This window comes from Narcine bancroftii, chromosome 5 (assembly GCF_036971445.1).
Source record: "Narcine bancroftii isolate sNarBan1 chromosome 5, sNarBan1.hap1, whole genome shotgun sequence".
NCBI classification, from domain to species: domain Eukaryota; kingdom Metazoa; phylum Chordata; class Chondrichthyes; order Torpediniformes; family Narcinidae; genus Narcine; species Narcine bancroftii.
The window spans coordinates 4,096,233-4,114,880 of NC_091473.1; the positions used below are offsets into that span (position 1 = coordinate 4,096,233).

Consider the following 18,648-nt stretch of genomic DNA (forward strand, 5'->3'; position numbering starts at 1 on the left):
CTGTACCTGTCTTGCACTTACCTCATCTCTCGCAGAAACTCCAGCCATTGCTGATCTGTTGTTTTCCCCATTAGTGTGCTTTTCCAGTCGACTTGGGCCAGTTCCTCTCTCATGCGATTGTGATTTCTTTACACATCAGATTCTAGTTTCTCCTTTTCAAATTTCAAAGTGAAATCAATTTCATTGTGATCACTGCCTCCCAGGGGTTCCTTTACCTTGGCTCTCTAATCACCTCTGGTTCACTACACAGCACCCAATCCAAAACAGCCAATCCCCTGGTGGGCTCATCAACGAGCTGCTTCAAAAAGCCATCCTATGGGCATTCCATAAACTCTCTCTCCTGAGATCCCATACCACCTGACTTTCCCAATCTATTTTCATGTAAATTCCTCCATGATTATCGTAACATTGTCCTGACATGCCCTAATAGCCAGTAAATGCATGAAATTGTCTGATCTCAGAAGCTAAGCAGGCTCAGGCCTGGTCAGTATTTGGAGGAGAGACTGCCTCGGAATACCAGGTTTCTGTGAGGGGCGCTGGACAGAGTGGAAACTCTCTGTCTGCCTTACAGTAGCCAAAAGTCAAAGAATTTCATGTATGTTACATTTTAAATATCGTATTACATGACAATAATGGAACCTTTACCATACCTATTTCCAGTTGTATTTGGTAATTCACATCCTGGCTGATGTTTTGAGGCCAGTATGTATCTGCCTTTAGGGTCCTTTTGCCATTACCATTCCTTAACTCAATCCATAAGGATTCTACCTTTTCTGATCCTATGCCACTTCTTTCTAGTGATTTACCAGTAGAATCACATTGCCTCTCTTTCCAACACACCTGTATCCTTGGACATTCATCTTTCCTTCAGACACGACTCAGTAATGGCCACAGCATCATCCCCTCCAATCTGCAGCTGTACTGCAAGATCATCCACCTTGTTTCTAATACTGTGTGCATTTAAGTAGAATACCTTTAGACCAGTTTTGAATGCAGCATGTCTCTGTCATCCCTCTGGCTACAATTATGTCTTATCGTCTATCTGTTGTCCTTGCTGGACATATCTGCTCTTTATTGCTGTTTTCCCTCTTCATCAGCCCGAACACTCTGGTTTCAATCACCCTCCCACACCAAATTAGGTTAAACCCTTCTGAACAGCTATATTAAACTTTCCCGCCAAGATATTTTTTTTATATATAGGTAGTACCTTCCCCCTAAAGAGATCCCAATGATCCAAGAATCTGAAGTCCTGGCCCCTGCACCAGTTTCTCAGCCACACATTCATCTGTCTGATCTCACTATTCTTGCCCTCACTAGCACATGGGGCACAGGCAGTAATCCTGAGATGACCACCCCAGCGGTCCTGCTTCTCAGCTTCCTCATTCCCTGAATTCTCTCTTCAGAACCTCCTCACTTACCTATGTCATTGGTACCAACACTTCTGGCAGTTTGCTCTCTCCCCTCAGAATGCTCTGGGCCCATTTTGAGACATCCTTCACCCTGGCACCAGCGAGGCAACACACCACCCAGGAAATTCTCAGTGGGACATGTATCAAGATGAGTTGGACAGCACTTTGCAAGACCCTGTATAGACAGAATGAGCTGAATAGCTTCCCTCTGCAGTACAATTCCGTAATATTTTAGCCCTCTGGTGCAACCTATTAGAAAGTTTACTCTCTACCCTCGAGCTGTCAGATTGGGAAGCATCTGCATTAAATAAACTTCTCACATTGGATTGCTTCAAAGTTCTTTCATCAGTCAACTGAAGTTACTGTTGTGTGGAATAAATGTGGTGTAATCAGCAAGAGGGACAATACGATTATTGGTACATTACTATACAGGTACACCCCGACTTGTGACCTACGCAACTTGTGTTCATCTGCACATACGACTGAAAACTTTAAAAAAAAAATACATTAAATTGACATGGATTATTGTGTACTTGACAAACAATAACAGGGATACAGGGCATGGAAGAACCAAAATATTCCTACTTACCTTGTTAGTCAGTGTCCCGGGGTCCATAGGCTGGGTGCGGCCATCTTGATTCCTTTGCCTTGTTAGTCAGTGTCCCGGGGTCCATAGGCTGGGTGCGGCCATCTTGATTCCTTTGCGCGTGTGCATTAGTTGGTGCATGTGCATTGGGTTTGCATATGGGAGCTTGGTTGACCCCTGCACAAGAGTTAAGGGCGCAAATTCAATATCAGCAGGGCGCTTAAGTTTCGCGCAGGGGCCAACCAAACTCCAATGCGCGAACCCACCAAAAGTCCACCAACCAAAGACTCGTACATGTGCACAGGAATCAAGATGGCCGTACCCAGCCTATGGACCCAGGGACACCGACTAACAAGGTAAGCATGGTCTAGAATGTGGAAAGATTCTCCAAGACTGATCGATAAATTCAGGAGGCTTTAAGTTGTTATTGTCAAATCTACAATGAGAGAAAAAAAATTTGATGTTTGCTTTAAGACTTTGGTACTCCATGCGTGTGGGCAAAATTCCAACTTGCGTCCACTTTGAGATACGACGATCCTTCTGTCCCAATTATGGCCATAAGTCGGGGACGACCAGTACTTAATTCACAATGCAGACAAAAATGATTGTTGTTCTTCCAGCCCTGCTCCTGTAAATTTACAATACCCTAAGCTGCACAAACCGGCTGCCGGGGAAGATATTGATCTTTGTCAGACGTATGACCTCAACACACCTGATTATATTCCTCCAACATCTCCGAATGCCTCGTTTAAGAAAATAAAACTAGACACAGCTGGGTAAGTGCAGGAACTCATCAAAGTCTGAATTTTGCCATGTATCTGTAGACAAGACTAACTTTTGTCTCTGTGGTATTGTTTGAGCTCCAAATAATTTGGTTTGGATGCTTCAAGATGTATATATTTTAAATCGGTGTAATTCCTTGTGGTTATGTACTTCTATGCATCTAATCAGGAGTTATACCATCATCAAAATACCTTTCTTTTTGCTTGATTCTTTGGCTTGGCTTCGCGGACAAAGATTTATGGAGGGGGTAAATGTCCACGTCAGCTGCAGGCTCGGTGGCTGACAAGTCCGATGCGGGACAGGCAGACACGGTTGCAGCGGTTGCAGGGGAAAATTGGTTGGTTGGGGTTGGGTGTTGGGTTTTTCCTCCTTTGCCTTTTGTCAGTGAGGTGGGCTCTGCGGTCTTCTTCAAAGGAGGTTGCTGCCCGCCAAACTGTGAGGCGCCAAGATGCACGGTTTGAGGCGAGATCAGCCCACTGGCGGTGGTCAATGTGGCAGGCACCAAGAGATTTCTTTAGGCAGTCCTTGTACCTTTTCTTTGGTGCACCTCTGTCACGGTGGCCAGTGGAGAGCTCGCCATATAACACGATCTTGGGAAGGCGATGATTCATATACTGATTTATTACCTGGGTCCCACAAGAAATTTGTAATGGTTTCCAATCAGCCTTTCCTATTTATCTCATCGGTTGTTAAAATCTATCATCAACCCGGGAATCATGACCCAGAATGAAAGATATTTATGCTCTTCCTCTTGTTTTTTACTGTAATGTTAAAGATGGGAATAGTACAGGTCTGGTCCACCTCTCATTCCTCTGAGGTGCTTCTCCCACTTTTAAAACTGTTCAGGTTTCTGTCATTGTAGTTGGTGAGAATGAGTGTGTAGTTACCATTAAAGGAAATGATAAGAGACTGACTTTTCTGAATAATTGAATTTCTATTCACCATTGTGCTGTCCCCTCATGCTTTGTAGGCCCTGCATTGAATTGAATGCAGAGCTCTCGGAGAAATAACTCTTGTTGAAGCTTGTCAGATGAAAATCCCCTTCGTTGTCACAAAACTAGTTTTTCTTCCCTTTTGTAGATCATCCACACCAAATCGATCCTCTAAATTTCTGAACTCAAAGGTAAGTAGTTGCAGCCTTTCAACAACCAATTATTCCAATGCTGACATTAAATACTGAGTTCTCTAAATTACCTGGGAAAAAGAACAAAGCTATTTCTGTGTAATCTAATTGGTGGTTCAGGTTTGTGCCAAGGTTAATTGCAACATGGAATTTTTTTTTTTTAATTTAAATTTAGACATATAGCATTGTAACAGGCCCTTTCAGACCACAAGCCCATTGACCTACAACCCCTGGTACATTTCGAACGGTGGGAGGAAACTGGAACCTGGAGGAAACCCGAGCAAACACAGGGAGAATGTGCAAACTCCTTACAGACAATGCGGGATTCGCACCCCGGTCCCAATTGCTGGTGCTGTAATTGCACTACGCCAACCGTGCCAAATTATAGCGGAGCTGGAGAGCTCCATATTCCAGAGGATGCAATGGCAACACTATTTAAACACCGACCTGCCCCTGGATCCAGGGGGTCTTTTATAATTTTGCATTTAAATTCTATTATGTTTTTGATTTTTCTATTTTTGTTTGTTGGTCCATTTATTCATCCAGATTGATCATGTTTGATTGTGAGTAAACCTGCAAAGTTACAGCCCATATATAATCAATAAACTCTCTGGGGAATATCCTGAGCCAGAAGGAATTTTCTCTTGACAGAGTCAACAAGATTTAAACAGAACCCTTGCTGTGGTCTTGTAGATGAACCCAGACATGAGTATGAGCTGGAGGTTCATTACCTTATTAGCACCTTTTGTCATGGTAAAGTTGCCAGCCCCGTTGTAGCAGCAATCATCAAAGACCCACATCATCCAACACATGCTCTGTTCTTGCTGCTGCCATCAGGAGAGAGGTCTCGGTGCCACAAGACTCGCACCATCAGGTTCAGGAACAGCTGCTACCCCTCCACCATCAGACTCCTCAACAACAAACTCATTTAAGAACTCTTAATTGTGCAATTTATTGATTGGTTTTCTTTGTTCTCTGTGTTGCACAGCTTATTTACATTTGTTATCTGTTTACAGTTCTTTTGCTTGTTTTCATGTTTTTCCTATGTGCAGTTTTTTTGCACTACCAATTAGGGATAATTCTGCCCCACCCACAGGTAAAAAGAACCTCAGGATTGTGTACTTGACAATAAATCTGATCTGAGAACCTAAGCCATAGTTTAAGCGTTTCTTTAACATTGGAAGTTGTCCATTTTCTCCAGTAAATTCCTATGCTTTCTTTTTAAGTTGATGAATTAAATTTTCTTTCTTTTTTTAAAATATTTTTATTGAATTTAATGAAAACCCTTTACACAAGGTATAAATTTTGAGAGAAAGGAATTCTATCCAATATGGTGATTAACACTTCCTTGCCAAAGTGCATAGTTGCCTTTGTGTGTTCCCTATTTATCATGAATATTGCATTATGTACCAGATATCTTCTTTCTTTGGCTTGGCTTCGCGGACGAAGATTTATGGAGGGGGTAAAAAGTCCACGTCAGCTGCAGGCTCGTTTGTGGCTGACAAGTCCGATGCGGGACAGGCAGACACGATTGCAGCGGTTGCAGGGGAAAATTGGTGGGTTGGGGTTGGGTGTTGGGTTTTTCCTCCTTTGCCTTTTGTCAGTGAGGTGGGCTCTGCGGTCTTCTTCAAAGGAGGTTGCTGCCCGCCAAACTGTGAGGCGCCAAGATGCACGGTTTGAGGCGTTATCAGCCCACTGGCGGTGGTCAATGTGGCAGGCACCAAGAGATTTCTTTAGGCAGTCCTTGTACCTTTTCTTTGGTGCACCTCTGTCACGGTGGCCAGTGGAGAGCTCGCCATATAACACGATCTTGGGAAGGCGATGGTCCTCCATTCTGGAGACGTGACCCATCCAGCGCAGCTGGATCTTCAGCAGCGTGGACTCGATTATGTACCAGATATACACATGTAATAAATAACATGTAAAAGTCAACCCCCTTATTTTGGCCCAAAGATCTCGTCTTCTCCATATATCGTATATCCCCCCCCCCCCCCCCCAATTTTTGACCCAGGCCGCCCACCCTCCGGAGTTCCAGAGGCCCCACCCACCTGCCCATTGAAGGTCCCAACCCCTCCCTCTCAACCGTTGACTCTCATCTAAGCCCCAGCCACCCACCTATCTAAGCTCCCGATGCCCCAAACAATGCAGGCACTAACTGCATTCAAAAGCAGTGTGTGTGTAATAATCGACTCCCTAAAATTTGTCCACAAAATTCTATTTCAAGCTTGTATATGTTTCAGTATTGCAATGTAGGTGTATCTGAACGTCGATGCCAATTCTGGAACGTTTCTTAAGCTCCAAAGCTTTCATGTTATACCTTTAATACAACACCCAAGCTGTGCTTTTTAAAAAGAACGTAAAAGGGATGTTCAGAGGTGTAGTGACAAAGTTTAATGGCATCTCGAATTCTCATTCAGAAACTCATCACTTTTCTGTGTGCTTTTTAATCAGAGTTCTTTGCAAATTATGATCATTTAAGATGCGTTAAGGATGTGCATCAAGATTTATTTTGAGATCTGTTAACAGGTGACGTTCTGTGAGAATGTCTTTGGTGTTAAGTATAATGTGTTGAATGATTTGAACCAACAGACCAAAGATGATTGTCAATAAATTGGATCGACTGCAATATGGGAATATGAAATACTTGCATGTGATTTCATAACTATGGGAACAAAAAAGTGTGTTATTTGATTCAGAGGTTGTAATTTTGTACTTAAAGCTAGAAGTTGTACAAACAGTAATACAAAGTTCTGTAGGAACCTCAGCAGTCATGGAAGCAACAGGCAGCCAATGTTTTGAGCCTCAGTCCTTCACATAACTGATGTACAGTTTATTCATCAATATGATAATATATTTTACATTGGGTAGATGAACAACATTGTGATCTCCAAATGACATAAGGCTGGAACACAGTGACTTGTTTACCCAGCTTTGGATCTCCCCCCTCCTTTCCAATCCCACCCTGTTTTTGTGCTGCATATCAACAGTGAGAACAAATAATTGTTCATTAAATAGGAAATGTATATGGGCTTGTGGAACACCTGGGCCACTGATTATTTATTTTTAACTGATTATGTGATGTCTGTGACACCACATCTCTCATTGTCCTGAATTAACTTAAGGGTTTGAAATAATGAAAGTTGTAGAATGCAGGTATTACGGTCATTTAGAAGGTGTGCAGAGCACTGGTGTTCTCCATGGACCAAACACTTCCACTCCGAAGTCCAGCTGAATTGATTTGGCGAAGTAGCAACATAATGTGGCAATTCCTAGCTATCTGCCCACACTCCATGACATAAACTACCTATATGTTTAATATGATTGTGGCTTCTGTTGAAGTACAGGATCTTTGAAATTTCTGACTTGTACCAGGTCACCAGTGATTAATAATTAGAGAAATTGTTTGTCTTGATTTGGAACTTAGCCATGTAAATTGGCAATGCAGATAAATATAGTGAAGTAACCATGTGCTTACTGATGAATCTCACACTCCAACAATACCTTCAACAGTTAAAACACTACCCTCTATTTTTCTTCCCTTGTCATCTTGAGCACCCCCATTAGTTTTTGATCTGAGTGAATGTGGGTGTGAGAGACATGTAGATGACAGCTCTGCTTTCCTCCTCCTTTTGAATCAGCGTCTCGTTGGCAATTGGTATTTCAGTGCTGACGTTGTCCTTCATTTCATAAAAATACCTGTGACGTTGTTCTTGTCAGTGGAGCTTTCAAATTGAATGTGTAACATTTCCAAAGATAATTAACTTCCAAAGTTGTGTGATTATTTGTGCAGTTATAATTTTCAATTAGTATTTGTCTCTAATGGTCCTGTTGGCCATATGTGCCCCAGTATTAAATAAAAGGTTTTGTAAACAATTCTTCCAAATCAAAGTCAGGCAAAGTCATCTCCACCAAGCCATGAAACGTATTGTTTTGTATATTAATGCCAGCATCAGCTTTCTTTCAATTTATTTTACTGTTCTCCTGCCATGTGTGTCTCTGAAATAAAATTTTAACCCAGTGTACATTCTTAAACCTATAGAGTATAGAAGATCTAGTTCAGTTTAACAAAACTAACTTTACAAAGGTCAGAGTTGGCAAGTGTGGATAGATTACCAGTACATTAAGAGAAGTGACAGTGGGAATTAGTACCTTGCTTCATTTTATGAAATAAGCATTTGATTTATGAAAAATCGCTATCTTAATTTTTTTTGTCCTTAAGATGATGAAGAAAGAAGAGGATGACTGTCTTCTCCCAGCATTTCTCCAAAATTCCATGTTATTCCGAAAGAAATCACATAGTTTCTGTTTGGATTCACACACAAGCCAAGGATCAGTAAGTGCATGTCAGAATGAGGTCTGGTCTCCAAATCATTGCTGTGAAAGAGAGAAAAAAATTCTACTCTTCACCATGACACCTTTCATACTTTTAGGAGAATCCTGAGCTACCGTATTTGAAGGCATATGAGGCCCCCCCCCCCCCCCCCCCCCGCGCAATTTCAGCAGGAATCATTACAAATTTTTTAGAGTATATGCTGTAGTGTATTTACCGGTAAGCAGTCCATGTTTTAGTGTAAGCAGGTCTTGGTGGCTGCCATGATGTATTTGCTGTTGTTTCATTGAGAGCGAACGCTAGGACAGACAGTTGTGTTCTTTCTATGTTCAGGATTGTGACAGCAGCAGCGCTTGGGTGGGGGGTGAGGGAAAGAAGATAGGGTTAGGGGTGGTGACAGTGCTTGTGGGGATTAGGGGTGGCAGTGGCGCTTGCTGGGGTTAGGGGCAGTGGCACTTGGGGGGCCTTCAAGTGGTACCCTTGGGGACATCCCTCCCACCCTGATACTGGGCTCTGGTGGCAATACCGGATGGACAGTGGGGGATCCCTCCCTCCCTGATACCGGGGGCAGGCAGCTATACTGTGCTTTCCAAAATGTCACCTTTGCATATAAGACTCGAGGGAGCTTTTTGGAGTATTATTTTTTTGGATGAAATGCTGTCAAATTGGTACTTCACAACTAATGAAGTTTAGTCCCAGTTGTATACTTGGAAACACCAGCCAGTTTACACACAAACAAGTGTGGTATTGATCTAATAATCAGCAAGATGCACTTCTTGATTGAAGGGTGAATCATGTCCAGAGTTCCGTAGTACTTCCACTACTCCTCAAAGAGATACAATGGGATTATTTGCATCCACCCAAGAAAGCAAATGTGTATAGGTTTGATTGTTATCAAAAAAATGCTTCTGACCATGTAGATCAGTATTGGCTCATATAAAAAGCTACAAAGTGATTCCCTGGCTGTTACAGAAAGCTAAATTTGGGTTTAACTCCATTCTAACCAAATGTGAAGTCTTTGTTTTGGTGTACAGGATCTAGAATAAACTCAATGGCCCAAATTTTAATTCTGCACCCTTCACGTCAAATCTTTCTTTTAAAAAAAACAAGACATTGCTTTTTTATTAATAATTGTCCTTTTATTGCTACTTCTGAATGTAGCTCTTCATTTCCTGTTTGATTCAGAATTGTTGATCAGAAACCATCTTAAATGCACTTTTTGCACAGATTTTTATTATCTGCTGGCAGTGAAGTTATTGAAATGGGCTCTTTGGTCCACCACTTCCATGCTGTCCTTCATGCCCATCTCCTCTAATCTCCTTTATATGCATCACCCTTTAATGCGTTGCCTACTTAACTATATACACGTACTCCCTGACATATGTCTGTGTTCCGTTCTGGAGACTGGTCGTATCTCAGAATGGACGTATGTCGGAATTGTGTACCTACCTTGTTAATCGGCGTTCCAGGGTCCGTAGGCTGGGCACAGCCATCTTGGTTCCTCTGTGCATGCGCGAGGCTTTGACAGGTGCATGCACGGTGGGCTCGCGTATTGGAGTTTGGATGACGAATGCGCGAGAGTTGAGCTCCCTAACAATATTGAATCTGCACCCTTGACTCTTGCGCATGCGTCAACCAAAGACTTGTGCATGTGCACAGGAATCAAGATGGCTGTGCCCAGCCTATGAATCCCAGGAGGCCGACTAACAACATAAGTGCACACATTTTGGCTCCTTCATGCCCTGTATCTCTGTTATTGTTTGTCAAATACAACATAAACCATGTAAATTTAAAATTTTTTCTTTATTTAAAAAGGAATGTCAATTGTATGTGCGGATGGACGTAAGTCACATATGTCGCAAATCAGGGAGTACCTGTATAATTGGTTTCATCACCACCATCTCTGCCAAAAGAGAACTTTTCCATCAGATCCGTAAATCTTCTGCTTCTCACCTTAAACTGTTGCCCTCTTGTTTTTATTTATCCCGACCATGGGATTATTCGTCCTATCTCTGCCTGTCAATGTTATATCCTTCGCTCGAGGAGAAATGAGCCTAACCTATCCAATCACTCCCCATATCTGAAGTTCTCTGAACCAGCCAACATTCTAGTGAACAAAAAAGAGCCGTGGGTCCTTGTCAGACCAGGCAAACTCCAGAGAGAGAGAGAAAAGCACAGCCAACATTTTGGGCAGAACATTTTTCGAGGCTTGGTTGCAATTGGGCAATACCCACATGTGGGATGTTGCTGTCCAGTTTACACAATAACAGTATGCATCAATAGTCTCTCTTAATGCAGCGTCAAGTCTGATCGTCTCATTCTTTTGCCTCCTTAGGTACGGATTGGCTTTGATGGATTGGGAGGAAGAACCAAGTTCATTGAACCTGTATCTTTTGCTGCATTTGTAAATTCTGTGGGGGCAAAATGGTGGAAAAAATGGAGACAATGGGTTAAGGGGATAGAATTGGAGGTGGGGGCTGGAGATCAAAATAGGTGAGGTTTGTTTGGAAAGGGTTAGTAAGTCACAAATTCAGCACATGAGTGAATGGGACATTGTATGTTTCAACAGGGGCCACAGCTTACAGACAACACACAGAGCCCTCCATTATGTTTGGGACAAAGACACTTTTTTTTCCTTTATTTGCTTCTGTGCTCCACAGTTTTAAATTTGTGATTAAATAATTCATGTGTAATTAAAATGCACATTCCAGATTTTATGAAAAGTTATTTGTATTCAATTTGGTTTGACTATGTAGAAATTGCAGCACTTTGTATACATGGTTTCCCCCATTTCAGGGCACCATCGTGTTTGGGAAGTTGGGCTTCACAGGTGTTTGTGAGGACTCTGGTAGGTTTAATTGCTTCATTGGTGCAGGTATAAGAGAGATAGGCTTGGTTCTAAGCTTTTGATCACCTTCAAAGTTGTAGTTGCCATTTTTCAACATGAGGACCAGAGTTGTACCAATGAAAATAAGCCTTTATGAGGCTGAAAAACAAGAATAAAACAGTAAGGGACATCGCCCAAACCTTAGGATTACCAAGATCCAAGATGGAAATCACTAGTTAGCCACAGAAACAGGATAGCCAGATTACAGTTTGCTAAGTATTTAAAGGTGCATGCAGAATTCAGGAAAATTGTGTTTGAACAGATGATACCTGTATGGGAGTGATGGCAAGAGCAAAGTGTGGAAGCTTAAAGGAAATGTCCAATCTCATTTGTGAAACATGGTGGTGGGAGTGTTATGGCCTGGGAAGGTATAGCTGCCACATTGATGAAGTATTTGCTGATGGCATGAGCAAAATGAATTCTGAAGTATATAGAAACATTGTATCTGTTTAATTGCAAGCAAATGGCTCCAAACTCATTGGATAGCTCTTCATCCTACAACAGGATGATGATCCCAAACATACTGCTAAAGCAGGGGTCCCCAAAGTTTTTAGTCTGTTGACCCCTTCAGGAATTAGGTGGTCCCTCAGGGACTCCCAGACATGGAATCCCTGCACTGGGCTGAATGGGGGTTGGTGGGGGGGCACTGGGTAGGGTGGCCAGACATCCAGTTTTAGGCCAGACAGTCCAGCTTTTGAGCCCTCTGTCCCCCAGCAGGTACCTGCACAATGAGGGGGGAAGCGTGATAGTGGCGCACAGAGGTTCATGTCAGGTAAGCCCCCCACCCCCATGCTGGACGGAGGGGGCGCGAGGGGGAATGGGGTGGTGTTGAAGCGCTATTTTAAATTACCCCCCCCCCTCACACCAGCATTATCAAACCCCCCCCCACCCATGTTGTCAACCCCCTGGCATTTATTGACCCCAATCCCGGATGACGCCATTGACCCCAGGAGGTCAATATCGACCACTTTGGAGACCCTTATTCTAAAGCAACAAAGAAGTTTTTCAAAGATTAAAAACTGGAGAATTCTTGAATGGCCAAGGCAGTCACTCAATCTAAATCCAAATGAGCTTGCCTTCCACATGCTTAAAAAAAAACGTAAGGGGACAAGTCCCCAAAATGAGCAGGAGCTGAAGATGGCTGCAGTAGAGACTTGGCAGAGCATCACCAGAGAAGATACTCGGCCCCTGGTGATGTCTATGAATCACAGACTTCAAGCTGTTATTGTTTACAAGGGATATGCAACAAACTACTTTAATATTCTATACTAGGGTATAAAATTTGCTGTAACCTCTATATGGGCAAACCAAAATGTATACAAATAACCTTAAACAAAATCTAGATTGTGCACTTTAATCATATGTGAATTGTTTGATTACAAATTTAAAACTGGAGCACTTGGGGCCAATAAAGGAAAACACTGTCTTTGACCCAGACATTATTGAAGGCACTAGAATCAGTGGGGCAATGACGCTTAACTCAGATTCATCAAAGACTGCACATCAGACAGTGTAAAGCTAGACAATGGAGCAGGTGGCAGGTCATTGCTGTGAAGGGGCTTGTCGATGGGATAGAAAGAATCAAATGAAACATTGCAAAACAAGAAAGGCAGCCATTGCCGGACGACCCTGTGCTCGCACCAGAAAAGTCGTATATTTTCGCATATTTTGTAAATTCAAAGTTAGTGTTCATGTTCCAGCCTTGCATTGTAAATCCAGAGAGCCCCTCTTGTCCATTTTGCAAGTGTGACTTCAAAGCTATGTTTTTAAAAATGACACTTTTTCTTTTTAAAAAAAAAAAGATCTTTAACATTCCTTCCTTCAGACTAAAATGACTGAAATACGTCCACTACCATCGAAAGCAAGGAAGAAGAAAGCAACACGGGTGACTGTGAACAGATCCACTTGTCATCAGCCCAAATTAAAGGATTTCCTTCAATGAACCAAAGGGTGTTTGCCAAATTTTGGGGATATGAGGGATGGAGGAGGACCAAACAGTCCCAGGAAAACCAATTTTGTACTGAAGGCAATGGTCAGGTAATACTGACCAAACCCTCGTGGGAAAAGCGCTGCCAGCCTCAGCAGGAGTTGAAATATGTAAAATGGGTCAAGTAATTAAAGACTGATCCCAAAAGCAGAAAGACTTCAGTGCAATTGAATTGTTTGAACAGTAGGTAGCCCACAGGTGAGAGGTGAAATCGCTTGCCATTTCAAAGAGGAAGAGGCAGTGTGATATTCAGGATGAGAAAACTTTGAAAGGATAGGGAAAGCTTCAAATGAAATTAACTCCTTGTATTGTGGCTGGTGGCAGATATCTCTGACCTTGTCTCTTCACCATCAAGGGATCACATCTCACCCCACCAAGCATGAAAGTAACATATTCCGAAGTCGCATTTAGCATGAGTAAATCTGCTCCATTAAGGCTGTTTTAACATTAGCAAGAATCATTCTCCATTATGTGGCTATTTCCTGCATTATTCTCTCAATGTGTTTGTCATTTTAGCAGCAAATTGGGTTAAGTCTGCACAATTTTACGGATTGGGTAAGGATCATCAACTCCATTTTGCTAATAACTTGTACCCAGCCCTGACCTTGTTTCACCCATGCTGTCAGCTTTCATGTCAATTCTTCAGCTAATTACCATTCAGTTAGGTGTTTCTTTTGGTCTGATACCCTCTGGACTAATTAACCTGGTTATTCACTCCTAGGCTTGATTATCCTTCACTGAGAAAGTTGAAGGAGTGATGCTTTCAAACTGAATTCTTCAAATCCCATTGTTAAGTACAATGTTGATAACTTTAGGAACAAAATTTTATGACTTAATATTATTACAACCTTGTTGACTTTGAGTTGACGTACAATTTCCCGCCAGTGGCTGTGAGAGTTCTTGCTGAGACACTTGTTTGAATGACACCATGTCATTGTAAGTTTTGGAAAGTTAAATAAAGATCTTGTTTATATTCTATTCAAGATCTTTATTTATTCTTTTTCTATCTTATTTCCTTTTAACGTAACATTCAATGAGCGTACAGGTATTGGTGAATCACTAATCTACAGAAATGAACCAAACATTTCTAGCAAAAGCCAGTTATTCCAGAGAGCTTCAACAATCTTGCAACTCTACATGTGTGTGATCATTGCAAATTCTCTGCCCTATTGACTTCAATTATCTGTTCAACCAACTTTTAATCTTTGTCTAGTATTTGTCAAACATTGCAGAATTCAACCGAGATTTTTCACCACTTCATTTTAACAGAAAGATTGAATAATATGAGAGCCTTCAAGTTGATAGAAAGCTTTTGGAACACTAAATAGTTGTATCTCAATATAAAGAGAGTGCTTATCCAAACAATAGTTGTGGAAGTAAGAATGCTGTCCACTTATTAACCATGAATTGTTTCTGAAAAGTTCCATTAATGTCACAATGGGAAACCAATGGCTTTTGTTTCTCCCATTGATAGCACAATGATATTTTAATGGGTCTAAATTATCTGTTCTTCCTCCTTCCTTCCCTGCCCAACACAATGAAATATTGATGCCTATTTTGACAGGACAGTTATATTTAATGTTTCACTTCTACTTCCCCATTGCGACATCCCATTTGTCAGGTTGATGGGAATCTCCAGTGTCCTTGCTGACTCAGGATTTGAATGTGCTATTCTGAGTACTGTAAAACCCCTAGTATCCAGCACCTTTGGGGATTGCTAGATGCCGGATAAGTGATTTTTCAAGTTGCTTGTGATTGCATTTTGCGTGATTAGCGAACTAACAGCGAGACGTGCCAATTGTAAGCCCCTCGAGTTTACCTATTCATTTTCCGCAATTTTTTTTTTGGCAGTTACTTGAGGCTGCTGGCTGCATGAATTCCAGATAATGGGTTGTACTGTGTTTCAGTGGAACCAAATAGATCATTGCAAATCAAAGAGTGCTTTTTTTATTCCTACAATCTTGCTTTAATGTATAAAATGCTACAGCAGTCAAATCAGCTGATTAGTCCCTTGTGCCTTTGCTGTTCACTCTGTTTCTGAAGGTAAACAGGGTTGAAATAGGGCTGAATTGGAACAAGCAAAACCTTTTCCTTTGCTTGTTTTGCATCTACTAATTTTTAAATTAATTTGTTTATAAAATTTGCTTTAATTCCAATGTCGAGAATAATCAATGTTGATAATCACCAACTACCTTGCAATAAATGTTGGTTAGGCTTTGTGTATCCTTTTGCTGAGCCAAAGATCCCTATTTTGGATTATAATTGTGCTGGATTTTCATCTGTCCATCTTTGGACGCTGGATCTGGGTGGAATTTGGATTAGCCCTGTAGTTCTTGGTTTTATTTAAGGATTTTTTTATATTGATTTGTGAATTTGCTTTAAGATCAGCTTTCTTGTTTTGATTCACCTGGAAATGGATATGCATGACTTGGTAGCAGAAGTAGACAGGCCTGTGATGCTGAGTGCAGTGCATGTTCAAAAACTGGGTGCTGATACACAACACAGCATGCTAGTCGTTACGCAGAAAAATCTGAACCTCCGAAACGTCTGCATGTGGAAATCTGTTGATCAGTGGTAAGGAGGTATTTGGACGCTGATTTCATGTGCTGGACGTTCAAGTGGAATGAAAGCTTCAGCTGGATTTAATCCATTATTTCAGAGTTTGCAGTTGTTGTTATTTTTATTGTCGCGCACGGTTTACATAAAAATGTAATATACTTTAATTTTTGTCTGCTAAAGGGTAAATAAAGAGTTGCCAGGAGCATTTCCCAGTGACCCTAACAAGAAAAGAAAGAGAAGCAAAAGAAATCAATCCAAATGTCATCTTTTTGCTGATTAATCGATTTTTCTTTTGAAATGCAGGATATGTTTCGGAGGTTCTGATTTTTGCCTGGGTAACCACTAACATGCTGTGAGTGTCTGGATTTGTCTCCAGTGCTCCCGCAGCCTCTGCAGCTGCACAAACCCCTGTTCAAGCCTCTGGCAGGGCACAGCTCCAGGTCCAAACATCCGATACAATCAGGAAGCCTTCAGCACCTGGGGCCCTTTAGGAACTCTTCATGCCCTCGGCACTCTCAAATTCCAATTCTAATGTTCTCATATTACCTGGAAAGTTGTTGAAGTAACCATTTATAAAACTGATGCAGATTTTTTTGTCTCTAGCATTACAATAGAGTGACAAATTTATCTTTGGATGGTAGTGATCAAAGTCTTGCACTATTACTTCTGTCACCTTTGGCACTGCCCCTAAAATCTTAGTGTATATGCACTCATTTTGTGTTTTTTTTTGCTGGAGATGAATGGATCTGCCTCAGTGATGAATCTGGTCTGTGTACAATTAATAGCTGAAAAGAGTTTTGTCTTTTGTGGGCACTAATCCATTGGGCTACATTATAAGTTCCCGATTTCAATAAATATTTTTGTCGATTTTTTACTTGTTCTCTAGTCGTTGAAGTTAAAAAAAATCATTCAGTGTGAGCATTGCAGCACCTTAAGTCTCCCTGTTCCAATCCTGACCCTTTTATCTAACCACCATCATTTAACAGCAAATAGTCTTCCAAATGTATTATTTGTGTATTATTTGCTGCAATCTCTTTGCCTCTTGTGTTTCTTTCTGCGGCCAGAACCCTTCATTGGGAGTGTGGAGGAGAGTGTTGGTTTCATGAGAGGTGGTGGATTAATTATTAGGCTGAGTAGGCTTAAGTCTAGGGCCCCAGAAAGGAGGGTCTCCCGAGCACGAGCGGGGGCCTCGGGCTCCCGGGCACGAGCGGGGGCCTCGGGCTCCCGGGCACGAGCGGGGGCCTCGGGCTCCCGGGCACGAGCGGGGGCCTCGGGCTCCCGGGCACGAGCGGGGGCCTCGGGCTCCCGGGCACGAGCGGGGGCCTCGGGCTCCCGGGCACGAGCGGGGGCCTCGGGCTCCCGGGCACGAGCGGGGGCCTCGGGCTCCCGGGCACGAGCGGGGGCCTCGGGCTCCCGGGCACGAGCGGGGGCCTCGGGCTCTGTAAGGTAAAAACATCATGAGATGGGACTGGAGAAGGAGTCACCCAGTACTAAGGAGTAACAGAATGCAGATGTGACCTTGTCCACTCAAGATAAGCTTTGCACTAACAAGAATGATGTACAGCAGACTAACAGAGAAGGATAGCAACAGTTTATTCATTGGACAATGTCATGGTATGATAATTTACTAAGTACGTATCCTGAGGTATAAAAAAAACACCACTTGCTGATAACGGCAGAATGCGCCTTCTCCAACTAACACTGTTAGTTGCAAGTGTTACAATCCGGTAATAAAGAACAAAGAACCTTGATTTCGACTCAGTCTGGTGTCTGACTCACTCATTCATGAACAAAGCAGACCTAACAATTTGGTGACCCCGACGTGATGGATGAGTGGACACTGGACGACGGTTTCTGTTTTTCTTGACAACCATCTCAGCCGGCTGATAAAAAGGTCCAGAGAAGCCTGTTTTAACAAAATTCTCTCTTTTAAAATCTTTATGATTGTCAGTAAGAACTGGAGATCGGACAAATTAGATGACCATAATTGAAGGTCGTCACCTGCCAGGATTGTAACACGTAAGTGGTTACAGATAAAAGAAAAGTCCTTCAGGTGTTTGAGTGACATTTGATAAGTGCTTCGCCGACAAACTACTAGAGTTTAAAAAGTCTTTATTGTGTCGTTGCAAAGTCCAATAGAGTGAGAAGGTGGTCTATGAACAATTGGGGACCTGAGTTTTCTGCCCTAAACTGGTTATTAAGAGGAGAAATCTCCCACGTGAAGGTTGGGCTTTGAAAGAAAACGAAGGTTCAGGCTTATTGGTCTCAATTGTATAAAAAGACTGACTTATAAATGTCCGGTAGGTATGATAATGTCTGTACACTTGAAAACTTAAGAATTTATTTCCCCAATTCGCCGTGGTGGAATACCACAGCGGACATTAGAGACCTTGAGACGACAAAAAGAGTACTCAGAGATGCCTGCCTGGTGAACAAGGACGACGACGAAAGGCTGCAAAAGCTGTGTCTGGATCAGGTAGGAGATATCAATGAAAAAGTTGACAGAATCTTAAGAGAATTTGGTCTATTCGAAGTATTTTTGATAAGTTAAATGAGGGTATTCCCAGCATCACCAAGGAGATAAAGTTACGTAAATTCATAGATTGGTACAGGGAAACTGGGCAAAAATATAGCCCAAAAAATTTGGTTTCCTAGTTGTAATTTAACTTTCAGACCTCTTTGGGAAAACAGAGAGTGGAAGACAAGCAATCAGAGTATACAGGACAGTCTGAGGTCCACCGGAGGACCAGACTTAGAGACTGTTTCACTAAAATATTTTTTTCATCCGGCCTGCAAAGAGACATTTTTAAAAGCGATTTTCGTTAACATAGATCCCCTAAATGGACAAGAACCTAAATTAAAAGAGGCATTAGGAAGCGACCCTGCAGCAATGGCTGCACAATTGTCTGCTAAGACCTTTGACCAAGTTATTAGGGAAATTAATCAGGAGTTAGGGAAGCGAAATACCAGTAATGTGGCATTGG

At 42.1% G+C, this 18,648-nt stretch overlaps 1 protein-coding gene across 3 annotated transcripts in view; it reads left to right on the forward strand.

The window, feature by feature from the left end:
- Nucleotides 1-13,259, forward strand: part of traip (TRAF-interacting protein) — a 50,263-nt gene extending 37,004 nt beyond the window's left edge. For 2 of the 3 annotated variants that reach the window (XM_069936569.1, XM_069936570.1), the window contains 5 exons: nucleotides 2,616-2,771; nucleotides 3,859-3,901; nucleotides 8,121-8,234; nucleotides 10,567-10,617; nucleotides 12,944-13,259. In XM_069936569.1, the coding sequence (XP_069792670.1) occupies nucleotides 2,616-2,771; nucleotides 3,859-3,901; nucleotides 8,121-8,234; nucleotides 10,567-10,617; nucleotides 12,944-13,060 (481 nt within the window). In that variant the 3' untranslated portion in view covers nucleotides 13,061-13,259. The remainder of the gene's footprint in view (nucleotides 1-2,615; nucleotides 2,772-3,858; nucleotides 3,902-8,120; nucleotides 8,235-10,566; nucleotides 10,618-12,943) is intronic. The other variant, XM_069936571.1, reaches the window with a different exon arrangement.
- Nucleotides 13,260-18,648: the final 5,389 nt, after the last annotated feature.